This window comes from Zonotrichia leucophrys, chromosome 1A (assembly GCF_028769735.1).
Source record: "Zonotrichia leucophrys gambelii isolate GWCS_2022_RI chromosome 1A, RI_Zleu_2.0, whole genome shotgun sequence".
Lineage (NCBI taxonomy): Eukaryota > Metazoa > Chordata > Aves > Passeriformes > Passerellidae > Zonotrichia > Zonotrichia leucophrys.
In genome coordinates this window covers 65,524,301-65,538,369 of record NC_088170.1, presented here as the reverse complement: position 1 = coordinate 65,538,369, position 14,069 = coordinate 65,524,301, and the positions used below count along the sequence as shown (strand labels likewise).

The 14,069-nt window shown below is 49.2% G+C and overlaps 1 protein-coding gene across 7 annotated transcripts in view; it reads right to left on the bottom strand.

The window, feature by feature from the left end:
- Positions 1–2,663: 2,663 nt before the first annotated feature.
- The window catches only part of FRMD4A (FERM domain containing 4A), a 370,654-nt gene continuing 359,248 nt past the window's right edge, over positions 2,664–14,069 (bottom strand). For 6 of the 7 annotated variants that reach the window (XM_064703006.1, XM_064703005.1, XM_064703007.1 and 3 more), the window contains 3 exons: positions 12,512–13,371; positions 10,044–10,140; positions 2,664–6,349 (listed from right to left, as the gene is read on the bottom strand). In XM_064703006.1, the coding sequence (XP_064559076.1) occupies positions 6,247–6,349; positions 10,044–10,140; positions 12,512–13,371 (1,060 nt within the window). In that variant the 3' untranslated portion in view covers positions 2,664–6,246. Of the gene's footprint in view, positions 6,350–8,245; positions 8,318–10,043; positions 10,141–12,511; positions 13,372–14,069 lie in introns of all 7 variants that reach the window. The other variant, XM_064703002.1, reaches the window with a different exon arrangement.

Below are 14,069 nucleotides of genomic sequence, written 5' to 3'. Positions count from 1 at the left end.
GGAGGAGTATCTTGGACAAATTCAGGTTCTTCTGAACTCTTACATTCTGAAGTGCTTCTTTGGACACAGATTTTCAGTCTGGAGTGTTTGACCCCAGAGAAAATGTCAAGAGTTTGGAAGTAATAAAATGAGGCTGATGAGACCTGGCTTCTCTTGGGGGAAGGGCCTTTGGGGAGGAATTGGGGATTTGTGGGGAGCAGATGTCACGAGCATGGAAGAGTTTCATTAACATTTCTGGTGATTTTCTTTGAAGTGCTCTGTCCAGATACTCTTTGGGGGTGTTATTACAGTGGAAACATTTGTAACACTGCAACTTTATCCCTCTCCCCACCCAGACGGTTTCCTGAACTGTTTCTAAGTCTTTATCTTGACCTTAGTTTTGAACTCTGTAAATAATTTAGGGACAATATTGTCCCTTGTTCAGAAAAGCTGTAATTTCCCTGGAAGCTGCAGCAAGTGAGTGGCCAGGAGATGGTTTAAGGAGCATTGTATCATCTGCTTTAAGGGAAGCAGATTCCTCAGGGGATCTGTAATAGTGCTAGATGGATTTTTCCTTCCTGCCTTGGAGCTAATTATTGAGAATTTTAATGGTACCCTGAGTGCTGGTTTGAGTGGGGATGTGCCTCCTGTAGGGATGTGAATTTGGGGCTGGAATGTCTTGGTCTGATCAGGTTTGAAGGAATGCAGCTGAAGCAATGTTGCTCCTTGCTGACAGTCCCTGAAATACAGCTTGAGTGAATCCCATGATGGAAGAACTTTATCCCCTTGCAATCCCTGGAATGGTGCTGTGTGGGGAACTGAGGAGCTGGGAACTGCTTTCTCACGGCATATCAGGGTAAGAATTTCCAGCTGTCCAGCACGTGAGAGCCAGCTCTGGTCCTCAGGGGCCAGGGGGACACTGTTACAGCAGCTGCTTTTCATCATGGCTTGGAGGCTCCTTGCAGCTGGATGGCCCCAAATTGCAGCTACCAGACCGTGATCAAATAGTTAATAATGCCTCTTAGCCAAAAAATCCCAACCCTCAGTCTAGTCCAGGGAGGGGTGGGTGTGGTGCAGCTGTCACACTGCTTGACAGTTTGGGTTTTTTTTTTATTTTGTGGGGAGGGTATGTTTCAGTTTAGCAATTTACTTTTCCCTCTAGGCTTTTCCAGATGTTTATTTCTGATAATTCCTGCATTAGGCGGAAATAACTCTGCTCAATCCTAGGACTGCAGCCTTAGGATGAAGTCATGAGTTCACCATGGTGGGGTCTGGAGTGGTTTTGGGACTTCAGTTTTGGGACTTCAGTGCCCCTGGGCATTTGCTGCAGTCCCTGAGCCTTCCCCAAGCCTGGCTTGGAAGGGCCTGTGCAAGGTGAGCTCCAAAACCATTGGTACGTGCCTGGTACTGCTGTTATTGTGCCAAATGAAGACAGAATGGGCGATCACAGAGTGACACAACCCCTTACCTGGAGCCCCTTAGACCCAGGATGCTGCAGAAAACCACATTGCTTGGATTTTATTATGGCATTTAGGTGGGAGACAAAAAGCCCAAAGGTGAGTTTTCCCAAGCTGTGACACCATTCACCCAGGGAATTTCCTAAGATTATTGAGTGGTGGGGGGTTTGTTTCTGACAGAGCAGAACAGAAGCTGCTGTGATGTCAAATGGCCAAAGCATTTGCTTGGGTATTTCTTTTCTCTATGAAGCACCTCATGATGATTTTGTTGTGGAGTTTTTATTTTTATTGGATAAATGACCCTTTTTCTTGGAACTTCTTTTTGTCCTCCATGGGTATGCAATTAGATTATTATAATTTTTTAACAGTTACAAAATTCAAGCACTTGAACTCATTTGTTATTCTATTATACTATTTTAACACCTTTTTTTGTTGTTGTTGTTTGAAGCTGAGCAATGCCTTAAATTGCCTATTTGCTGTTTGTGCTGCTGGGATGGTTGTTGGGGTAGGTGTGTGGGATCAGTTTAATGGAGGAACAGGAGGTGCTGGATGGGGGAGAGGCTCCATGGACAGTGGGAATAAATGGAAGGAGCAGGAAGCACTGGGAAGGTGTGGGAGCCCCATGTGAGACTCTGTGGCTGCTGGAAGCTGCCTGTGCTTTTGAGGGGTGCTGGGGACACCAGTGATGTCAGTGTTGTCCCCAACCCTGTGCAGGGGTCGCTGCTGCCCTACTGAGCCAGCAGGGAAGTCACTGGCTCCCTGAGGAAGTCACTTCCTTGGAGCAGGGGGAATGTGCTGCTGCTGCATTGTCCCACAGCTGCTGGCATTGCTGAAACAGCCTTGCAGCAGCTTGGCATCCAATCCATGTGAGTGAGCATTCATTTTAGTTATTTCAGGTTGTTTTTTGGAAGTAAATATTATTTGTGACTTTGCTTCCCACAGTGGTGGGACATCAGTCACACTCCCTGTCTTCCTGGGCCCAGGGCTTGGGAGAACACGGCATGGAGGCAGCAGGGATCTGCTGGGTGCTGAATCCTGAGGGATCTCTAAATGAGATTTTTTGGGGCTTTTTGGGGGAATGCCAATGTTTCCTGCAGTCAGCCAAGGAGCAGGTCCCTCAGGGACACCCTGGCCCTCCAGCTGTGCACACATCTGGAGCAGCATCTCTAGCAGGGGTGAGGATTGCCTGGGCTCTGCCCTCCCAAAGAGACCATGGCAAGGTTTCATTTTGAAAATGCTTTAATAAGGAAGTGTTGACAACACCGTTTTGCAAAATGTAAAGGTAACTATACAAATTCTTAATACAAAAAGAATAAATTAAAAGCAGATTTTTTTTAATTCTGCAACTTTTTCTACAACATACATATTTTTTTTCCTTGATTACAGTTGAACAGAATCCAGTAAAATCATTTTCCATGCTCTAAAGTCAATTTCAGGAGAGACCTAATTTTTTTCTTTTTTTTTTTTTTTTCCTTTTTTTTAAACTAGAGAGTCCATTTTACACAACTTGTAATAAAACTATTGACATTAATATATATGTAAAACTTTACATCTAGTTAACTAAGCAGTAACTGGTCATCTGATAGCACCTGAATGGGGATTGGCTATGCCTGAAACTAAAACTAATACAGAGTGAAAACAAATTGGACTGATTCAACATTTTCAACACTCGACTGCATATAATATCATTTAAAAATAAACCCTGCCTCCCAGCACAGCCCCTGCAGGAGCTGTCCCCTGGCTCCTGCCCACACAGAGGGAGTGTCAGACACAGAGACTGAACGTGGTTGTGGCTTTATGGCAGATGGAGCCTTGGAAAATAAAAAAGTAAAGGAGGGGTTAAGTTGGTAGTCAAGTGCTTGTCTATAATAGCTATGTATATGCCCCTCCGTGTTATACTTAAATATGTTAATCTCATATGATTAACATTTTATGTACATTTGTGTTTAATTGAATTGAGCTAAACAGTAAAACCTGTTTTACTTAATCTGTCTTTACTACCAGACTGGCTGCTCACATGTGCCTTGATTGCAAACCAGAAAAGCAGAACACAAAGCAAAACTCAATCCGTTTCTAGAAAGCTTCTTCTTCCACTCCAGCCTGTTTGCAATTCAGGCTAAATATTTTTATTTCCCCCCCCCCCTAATTTCAGGGCTGCCACCTTTTAACCTTTGCTGCAAAACTGCAGAGCTGGTCTTGGAGGAATTAATGTTTCTTCCTGTAGTGCCCAGAGGCCTCATAGTGCCGCTGTTGTTGAATTCTTTTTAATTAAAAGAAGGTACACAGAAAAAAAACCAAACCCAAACCACTTACCAGGGAAATTAAAAAGAAAACAGACAGTTGCTCAGAGCCCCTAAAAATCCTTGGGCTAAATTATTTGCTGTAGCTTAATTTGGTCCTTATTTAATCCTTTTACTTCAGCTACCAAATTTTATCAGTAAATGTTATTAATCAGTACTATCTCTTATCCAGCTAAAAATCCAATTAGGAGCTTGAAATAATTCCCATGTTAAAGACCCCAAAGCACAAAGAGATGGTGAAAAGAGCATTTTGCTTGTCCAGATAAAGGCTGCAATCTCACCACTGGCTGTTCTTCCAGAACTTCAATTACTGTCACGGCGCACTGCACTCCTGGCTGATGCTTCAGGGAGGCCCAGAAGCACAAGGTTTGTGTGGCCACCTTTGTAAACCCTTTGCCAGCATTTTTGTGGGTTGTTCTCAGAGGGTAATTCATTTATGCTTCATGTGTGAACATGAAAGAGTTTCCTTACAATGGCATTATGGAAGGGTTTGTGTTGGAAGTGACATCATTCCGTTCCAACCCCTGCCATGGCACAGGGACACCTTCCCCTGGACCAGGTTGCTCAGAGCCCCATCCAGTCCTGGCTCTTCCACAGGTTTCCCTGGACAAATAACAGCCTTTATATGTATAATAATTATTATAACTGCCTGTCCTGCCTCATCTCTGCAAGGCCTCCTCCCCACCTCACCAGGGATGCAAAGCAGCAGTGCAGGGAACCAAAGCCAACACTTCTGGTGTGAGTTGCAGAAAAGGAATTGGCATGAGCTGCTTGCATTAATGTTTAGAAACCCCATCATTTTTCAAAGCCTAATTACACAGAACCCATTCTCTTTTAAAGCCTGGAATGCAGTTTTCCAGCAATCTTAATACCAAAAGGTGTGGCAGCCCCCCAAGTCGTGGTGTTTAATTTGAAACGTTTCGCTCTACTTTGTCTGGTAGACGCTGTTGTTATTCTTGGAACACACACACACACTCACACACACACACACACACACACATACACACTCTCACACTATTTTTTTTTCCTTTTTCCTTAAACTAAAGCTAACTTCAGTTTCTGCTTTTCACAAAGTAACCCCCTCCAGCCGTTTCTGTTAATGCCTTTCCCATAGGAAATCATCGTTTGCACGCACCGACGGGGGCAGGCCGGGCGCCGCCCCCATCGAGTGGCAATAAAAACAGCATAGCACCGCAGTGAAGACTAAGACGTGCCAGCTTCAACATCCACCTAGATTGTGCACTTGTTCCTTGCTTACAAAAGTGTCTTTGAGGCCTTTGAAAGTTCCATGGCTTGACATGTATAAAGCATTGCTCTAAAGTATGTGTAAACTCGCAGCTCCTTCCAGGCCGCGCTCGTGCTGCTCGTCCGGCGCCTCGCTCGGTCGCTTCCCTTTCTCTCTCTCTCAAGGGGAAGATTTCCCTGTCTGCTGGATGTCCAACCCTGCTCCAGGAGCCTTCCAGAGGCCAGAGCAGTTCTCCCACACGGCAGCACACGGGTGACGAGCCCTTTGCTACACTGGTGCTAACGAAGGGAAGAGGAGTGGGACCAATACATGAACACAGCTTGGCCGCGTCAGCTCGATGTGCTTTCCCTTGTGCAGAGACAGATCCCAATTTATTGGCCAGGTCTGCTTGTGGAAAGGTTTTTTTTGGCAATTTTTATCTGTATCAAATCAACCCATACAATCCCAACCTCTTCATGTATTGGTGGGCTCTGTGCCAGCCACAGAGCTGCTGGGAGTGCAGTACTCGCCTCTGCTTTAGGTGATGCCTTTGTAAACCTTGTGTGTCCAGTCCAGGAGTGGCTCGCAGACAGCGATGCTGTGATGCCAGCCCAGACCTTGGGTGTGTCTGCAGCACTGGGGGTTCTTTTGCTTGTGTGTAGGTGCGCTCCAAATGAAGAAGGAAATGCCATTTTACAGGGGGTGGTCGTGGCTGCCATTGAGTTAAAGAAGGCAGATGTTTTTGTAGCTAGAACTTGCTGAGCAACTCATCCTGCCAACGGTGGTGTGGAGATCTTTGGCAGTGCTGACCTGATTGTGAGACTGACGCAGCTCTGAAGTGATGGGATTTACTGTTTGAGAACAGATGCACTTTCAGGAATACGGTCTCCATTTCTCAGCCTCTGTCCTGCTCCCACCCCCTTCAAACTAATGCTGTTGGCTTCAGCTTGCAGGTCATGGAACTCTTGCTGCTGTTACGTGCTGTGGAACACTAATCTTTGATAGAAGCCTTGGAAGGAAAGGAAACCCAGTTTTGAAACTGACTCTCCAGATGGCTGCTCCTCTCTGCCCCGTGGCCATGGAGGGATGGGCACCCTCTGGCAGGGGGATGTGCTGCTGTGCCAGGGTGCACGGCTCAGGGCCGGCGTTCCACAAATGTTGTCTGGAGAGAAAAGTGCTTAGAGTTGAAGCTGGTGCTGGGTGACAGTGCATCTGGGTAAGGCAAATGAGAGGCAGTGAGGTGATCTCAGAATGGCATTGATGTGATTAACTTGAGGTCAGGGGTTCACACTAGAGTTCCAGGCTTGGCTTTTTCCTGCCCATACCACTGGACATCTGCTAATTCTGGATAGAGGGGAGAATCCAGGAAACAGCTATCATTGTAGTTCCTGCAGGAGAAAGGAAGCTTTGTTAGGACAGTGAGAAGTTCAACCATGAGCATAAAACATTGTGTTATGGGTGGAGAGGAGCACAGGGTATTCACAGGCCCCACTGCACTCTGCCTGTGTCCTCTTCCCCTCTGCCCTGGGTACAGCAGCAGTGCTGTGCCTCTGCCCTGCCTGAGGCTCTGCTTGCTGTCCTGCTCAGCAGGAAGGTGGGATACAGATTTTTCTATAGGATGCTCTCCAAGGAGCAACTCCTTAGAGCAGCTCACTCAGACATGGGCTGCATTACCCAGTGGGAACTTTGGAGGAGGAGGGTGGTGGCACTTTCTGTAGCACTTCTGCTCTGGGCAGAGCCTTGTGCATCACTGAGCAGTCCCAGAGTGATGTGGCTTTCCAGAGATGAACCAGGAGGGGACTAGTGAGGGCATGCCAGGTCTGATGTGGGAAGGACCATGTTCTGCTGGAGTAGCCTAGTCCTCACCTTGGGCTTTTTCCTGACAAAGTACTGCAGTGCCTGGCTTTTTCTTTGCCTGTACTGAGTAGATGAGACAATTCATACGAATTTTCTCTGCTATTTATGTTAAGAGCTCTACCCAGCATCAGCTCCTGGCTTAGGCTGTGGAGCTTCTTCTGAGAGGAAAACAAGTCAAAATCTGTATCTTTTGAAAAGTGACTGCTATATCTGTGCAGTCATAGCTCTCACACATTGATTTCAACTAACTTCCAAAGTAGATACTGTTTGGAGGCCAAAGGCAGGAGATGCATATTTTTTCTGTTTACTGAGGGATTCTCACTCCTTCCTGCATTCCCTCCCCACCTCACAGCACTGATCTCACATCTGGTGCAGTTCCTGCTTCCTCTGCCCTGTTTTCCACCTGGTTTCCCTGGGATTGGTGTCTGAGAGGAACCTGAGCAAGGGCATCGACATTTGCATGTTAAAGAGCCTTTTGTTTCCCAGCTCAGTGCTGGAGTACAGAGCTTTATGGGATAACTCTAGAAAGCTGGGCTTGAGGTACTTGACAGATGCCAGCTGTGAATGGATGTAGATTCAAATGAGTGTCAGACAGCGATGGCAGTTTAATTAAAACAGAAATACTCTGAGGCTTTTTTTGTTCCCTCCACCCTTCCCCCTCTGTGTTCCCACAGGAATGGGGCCAGGGCTGCTCCTTGTTCCATAAAACCTCTCTGCTGGTGCTGCTGCTGCAAACAGCCCCAGCCCTGTGGCAGGGAGGGAGGAGGAAGGTGTGATGGAGCTGTGGCTGGGGCGAGCCTGGGAGCTCTGACCAGGGTTGCTGAGCTCACCCTGGTGTCCCCAGCAGGCTGCTCCCACTGTCCCCACAGCTCTTTCAGATCTCCTCAGCCACAGATTTGTTCCCTCCCCTCCCCACCTTCTGTGCCCGTTCAGCCTCAGCAGGGACACAGAGCAGGCTGGCCCTGAGGGGAGGGCAGGGACACAGAGCAAGTTGGCCCCAAGTCCCTCTCACAGGGAAAGGCAGGGACACAGAGCAGGCTGGCCCTGAGGGTAGAGCAGGGACACAGATCAGGCTGGCCCCATGTCCCTTGCACAGGGGAGGGCAGGGACACAGAGCAGGCTGGCCCCGAGTGCTTCTCACAGGGAAAGGCAGGGACACAGAGCAGGCTGTCCCCAAGTCCCTCTCACAGGGGAGGGCAGGGACACAGAGCAGGCTGGCCCTGAGTCCCTCTCACAGGGGACAGTGCCACAGCACAGCCTCTCTGGAAAGGCACAGAGGGTGGAATGCTCCCCAGCCCTGCAGGGAGCTGGCTGGCACACAAAGGGGCACAGAGCTGAAGGGCAGCTCCAGCAGGAGGCCGGGCCAGCGCTGTGCTCACCGAGTGTGGGGCAGGAGGAGGAAAGAACAAAACGTTCCCTTACTATACCTCTATTCATCAGTACTTTGGTGGGTTGGAGACTGAGACTCATCCATAGTGGGTGAGTTGTCTGCTGCTTCTCTGAACAAAGGAGAGCCAAAAAGGAGGAAAGAGGAGAGAGGAAATGTTAAAGAAAAGAAGTGACACAGACATTGTTAACGAGCTTATTAATCCAGTGGGGAAACAAGTTGATGAATCATCTTTAGGAAAAGTTAGTGACACAAAAACATGTTGGGGAGAACTGTCAATCTGTGGAGCCATGCTGGGAGGGCACAGCCACTCCTGCAGTGGAGGAATCTGTTGTGCATCTAATGGCAGACTGGGTCCACTCCTGTATTTATACACACACACCTTGGGTGCTGTGCTCAGGTACAAAACAAGTGTTGATTTGTCTCCACTTCTTTTAGGGCCTTAGCTATAAATACAGATAGCTTCACTTTCACCAGCTGAGAATTTAGCTTAAAAGTATTTTTGCTGTGAGAGGCAAGGTGCAGGACAGCTTGAATGGAAAAGTAAGAAAAGCTGGGATTATCCAAACAGATGTCTCAGCTGGCTGCTCACCAGTTTTAATTCTGATCATCATCCAGTAATTTAGAAGAATTAGAATTGGGATGGAGACTGAGACTAAGATTTGAATTTAGTCTCAAACCCTAAATAGTGGAAATTGCAGTGTATGGTTAAGGCAGGTACCATTTTGCCTATCTTGCATGACTTTTAGTGAAATGGGACCAAGAACATTCTCCTGCTCTAAAGCTGGAAGCACATGCAAAGACCACGAGACTGGATGTCAAATGTGCGAATTTAAAATCCAGGTAAGCCTAAGGGGTTGTGGTCATGGTTCTCCTCAGCTCCAATTTAAAGTGCAGTCACAAACAGTGCTGGAGTCAAACCAGAGGTCAAACCTGGTCATAGGTGACATGGGTAATTAAAGAGCAGGAGGTTTTCCAGTGGCTGCACAGTGAAATGTTTTCAAAGTTAGTTCCAATTCATGACTCAGGGTATCAGCTCTGTTTTCTATTCAGCATGAGGGTATTTTGAGGACTGTAGTGTCAGATCTAGCTGATCTCACCAAAATCTCATCCCACTGGATGTGCTGAGTTAGATGGGATCTGGAAATGACCTGTATTTCACACGGCAGGACAGAATTGCTGGACAGAGAGTGCTAGAGAATACCCATGGGAGCTTGCAAAAGGCTGTTTATTTACTCCTGGAACTCCCTGCCTTGCAAAGAGGTGCCAAAGAGCCCAATGACTGTATTTACATTAGTAATGGCTATGGGTGTGTAATGCTTCCCTCACACTCTGATGAAGCACCTTCATGTTAGTGGTAGCTGAAAAAAGATGCCCTTTAAAGTCATGCAGACACATTGCTGGGGAAAACTGAGCAGAAAAATGAGATTGATGCACACACAGGTATGGCAGGCACTGAACCTTGCTGTTTCAACAAGGTCTTGGTATGCACAGCCAGTGTGATGGCTGCTAAAAAAGAAACATCAGCTCTTTCAACATAGGAAGAAGACTGGGGGAAGGAGCCTGTCCAAGCAGGAGGAACCTGCAGGGCTCCTTTCCTTGTGGATCTGACACTGCTTGGAGCAGTGCTGGGTGTGGATGACTCAGCCTTGTCTTGCTCAGCCTAAACCAGAGCTCCACCACCACCAGAGCACAGGTGGGGGACTGGAAATGCTCCACGTGGATGTAGGCTATGGAGCACATGGGAAACATTCCCCACAGCTGTGCTGGTGTGTGGGGAGCTTGTTCTCACTGGGAGGGAGGGATTGGATTCTGTGAGCTGCCCCAGAGCCACTCACCCAGTCTGCCAGGTGAGGATGTGGTGGGGGCTGCCCGGCGGCGTGGCTGCGAGCTCGCTCGACGGCGTGGAACTCCTCTGGCTGTGAGGTAAGGCAGCTGGAAAACAACCAAGGGTGGGGAAAACCACTGGTGAGGTGAGAACACAAAGGCCAGGGTGCTTCAGGAGCATCAGCTGGTCAGACCAGCAGAGACATGTCTGGCTGTGAGCAAACACAGCCTGGGACAGGCCTCGCCCCTGGGTGACTGTGCCTGAGCAAGGCACAGGAGCAGAGCCTGTGCTGACACTGCTGCACGTCACGGGCTGGATCTGCCCTCAGCTCTGCAGGAACACTCAGTCTCCAGCTCAGCACAGCCACCCAGGCTCTCCTGATCCTGCCTGGCACACACACATTCTCCCAGCACAGAACTGGTTGCTGCTGCCTGGACTCCATAGTCCTGACGTGGAGGAGCCCAGCCTGCCAGGCTCAGCCTCCTGTTTCCGGGGTGGTGGGAGATGCTCTGTGTCCCCAGGAGCCAGGGCTGGCAGTGGTGAGAGCCTGGACAAGTGCACTGCTGTGAAGATTTCAAAAGCTACAACTTCCACTGTGGGTTTGTAAAAATGCCTGTCTTTGCTGACACTCCTATTAAGGACCCAAGGAAGGCTCAGCATGACTGAACCAAGACAGAAGCAAGCTGGACTATAAATGGGCACTGGCTCTTGGGGGAATTTCCCTGGTGAGGCTGCAGCAAATAAAACCACCTAACTAATCTTTCTTCCTCCTCAAGTCTATACAGTGACCTCTGAATTTAACACATGCCTAGAATGTAATACATGACTAGAAGTCTCATCCTCTTTGAAGGACTGTGCAGCCCAACTGACCTATCAGCTGAAATGATGGAGGCTTCTACCTGGCACCCCTCTCTCTATTAAATTCTTTAACTATTAAAGCTATTAAATTCTTTAACTGCTGCCAAATGACACCTAAAGGGCAAAACAAATTTTAATCTGCTTCTGGAGTTGACAGCTCCTGAGGTCAGTATCCTCCCATAGCTGTGACTGGGAACAGACTCTGAACACAAAACCAATCTATGCTGCCAACTGGTCAGGCCATGCTGTGATTACAGAACATTCCTGGGCTGCACAGGTTTAAAACCCAGCTGAGCTAGGGAATGGACTGACCAACAGTGATCTTTATTTGCTCTCACCCCAACCCACCATTTTCCTGAACTGGTACCATTTCCAAGGCTAACCAAAGCTTTCCAGTGTTCAAGAATTTTCTCTTGCTGCATGGAACAGAAATGCCAATCAACCAAAGGGAGGAGGACAGATTTTCACAGGGGGACACAGGATGGTTCTAGCAGCTGCTCAGTTGTGTCTTGGTCCACCCCTGGCACTCCTATGAGAGCTGGCATCACATATCAACCAGCCAGCTTGGGCAGCTGCTGGGGGCCCACGAGGAGCCTCTGACTCCACTGGAGGTGGCAGCGAGTGCAGGGCCCCCTGGTGCCAGTGTGGGGGTCACCATGGACTGGGCACCACGCTGGGATGGCAGAAGGAGAGCAGCCAGCAGCCAGCGTGGGTGGACAATGCACTGCTCTGCCTGGGGGCAGTGGCAAGTGCAGCTGGGGCAATGGTGTCTCCCATGCTGAGGCTGAGGCACGTGGCTCAGGTCTTTAGCAAGTCCTTGATCTGTCCACACAGGCTGGACAAGGAGTGACTGATGGCTAGTAAATATTTAACCCTGGACTGTTTCACACACATTGTAGCCTTCCTTCTCAGTGTAATGAATTTGCCTGTTTTCTTACCATTTAATATTAACAGCACAGAGGTGTACACAACATATATGTTTAATATTAACAGCAATGCTCTGTACATAACACAGAGGCAAAATACTGCACAAACTGCAGCACTCTGAGTTTCAGGGTATTATCAGCAGAGTTATTGGAGCTGCATGGGAAAACCAAGTCTCAGCAGTGCACAAAGATGTCATTGCTCAAACATTTTCGTGGGGGGTGGAGGGGCTGGGATGCCCCACTTAACCTTTCTCATACTTTTGGTGTTTCAGTGAGAACATACATTCTCCTAGTCTCTGCTGAACCCCTGCTTGCTTCATTGCTCCCCTCGCTGTGATTATGAATAGTGATGCTCCCATAGCTTTGTCACCTTCAGCCTCTAGTGCCATCACCCAAAACCCAATTGCACTCTGAGGAAAGACCTGGCAATAACCAGGCTTTGGTCCCTCTCTGTCTTCCAAGCCCATCATTGAGAAGTGATTTCCATGGATGTTCCCAAACATTCCCAGTTATGAGTGTCTTGGACAAGGCTTGCCCCTCAATGTTACACCTCCAGGCTTGGTGAGCAGTGTGTGCAGGCCAGATAACATGCTGTGTCCTGGCACTGCTCTCCAGCTGGGGTGTAACACCTGGCATTGACCCAGGCTGAATGAGGCTCCCATCCCTCCCGCCCCTGCCTGGGCCTGGCTCTTACCTGATGTTGCTTTACACATCTGAGGCATTCTCGTGACCCGGCTGTGTGCCACAAAGGTGCTTTGAGAAGATGTGCTGTACTGGGAGCTGCTGTCCGAGGAGGTGGAGCTGGTGTGCGAGAGGCGGCTGTGCTCCTTGTGGGAGGCCGTGGAGCGCTGGTACCAGAGCCGCAGCTCGTCCGACACCGCAGTCCTGCCCGAGCCCTTCTCGTGGCCCTCCCTGCCCAGAGATGGAGTCCTTATGATCTGGGAGCGGGATGGGGTGAGCCTGACAGAGTCCACTTCATCCCCATGCCAGTTCTCCTTGAACATTCCCCCTGCTGTGTAGGAGTTGGAGGTTTTGAATTGTGCTTTCACGCTGTAGTGTCCCTCCTGGTCGTTCTCCAGGCTCCGCACCACCACGGGCGTGGAGCTGCCCTCGATGTACAGAGGATACTCTTTGATCCTGTACTGGGAGGAGGGCTGGCTCTGGCTGTGCAGGTAGACACGGTGGTGTCCCGTCCCGTTCCTCGCAGCCAGGTTGGGCATGCTCCCTGAATTGGAAGAGACCAGGTTTCCTGCTGATTTGTGCCTTTGCCTCTGCCGCTCTCTGGCTTTCGACGGGGAATCCTCTGCCAGGGTGGAGTAGTTGGGGTTCATCTGAGCAGGGTAGTAGTGCTCCGAGCTGGAATGGCTGGTGCAGGAAGAGCAGTCGTCCATGGGGTCAGAGCCGTTACTGCTACGAGTCCTTGGGGTGTAGAAATCAGGGCTCCCTGTCTCATTTTCTGAGCCCAGGAGCTTTCCTTGTGACTCCAAACTGGAGCTCCGGTGTCTAAAGTGCTGAGCTAAGCTGTGCAGTCTGGTTGGGCTGATATCTACTGACCTGCAGGCACCAGGAAAGAAAGCAGGCTGTAAGTCAACAGGTTGAATTGTTCCCCATCCCTGCCCGTATACAAAGCCACCAAAGGAATCCGAGGGCATCGAAAACCTGAACCCTTCCAGCACTGCTTGGGGCTGCTGCCTGCAATGCAATCTGCTTCCCCGCTGCAGGGCTTGAGCTGATTAGGTCCTGTTCCTCTTCAGTTCCTTGGTGGTGACATTGAGTCTGCAGCACCACGAGGGACATAAACCCCGGCCCAATCCAGTTCCTCTGTGGCATGCCACCCTGGGAAAAGCCCAGTCTGAAGGGTAAAGCTTGGGAACCTCAAGCCTTGGCACCTCACAGACCACAAATCTGGTGAGATTCCCTTGCAAGTGGCCCATGAAAGTCCTGCGTGGGTACAATCCACCTGATGAGAGACTGACAGACAGACAGACTGTCCACACTTAGCCCTGAACACTGTGATTTCTCCACTGGTCATTGAAAAAGTCACCCCTTGCCAAGCAGCTTGGTGCTGCTGGGGCCCAGCCATGAGTAATGCATGTCATTGGTGACAGCCCTTCAGGCAGCCACCCCAAATCACAATTTACAAGGCTTGACTCATGGCCAAGTCTGTGAGGTCTCTATTCACCCCAGCTGTTTGAAGAGCTCCACCCATCTATTCAAGGAGCAGAAACAGATCTACATGATGGATGGCTAAG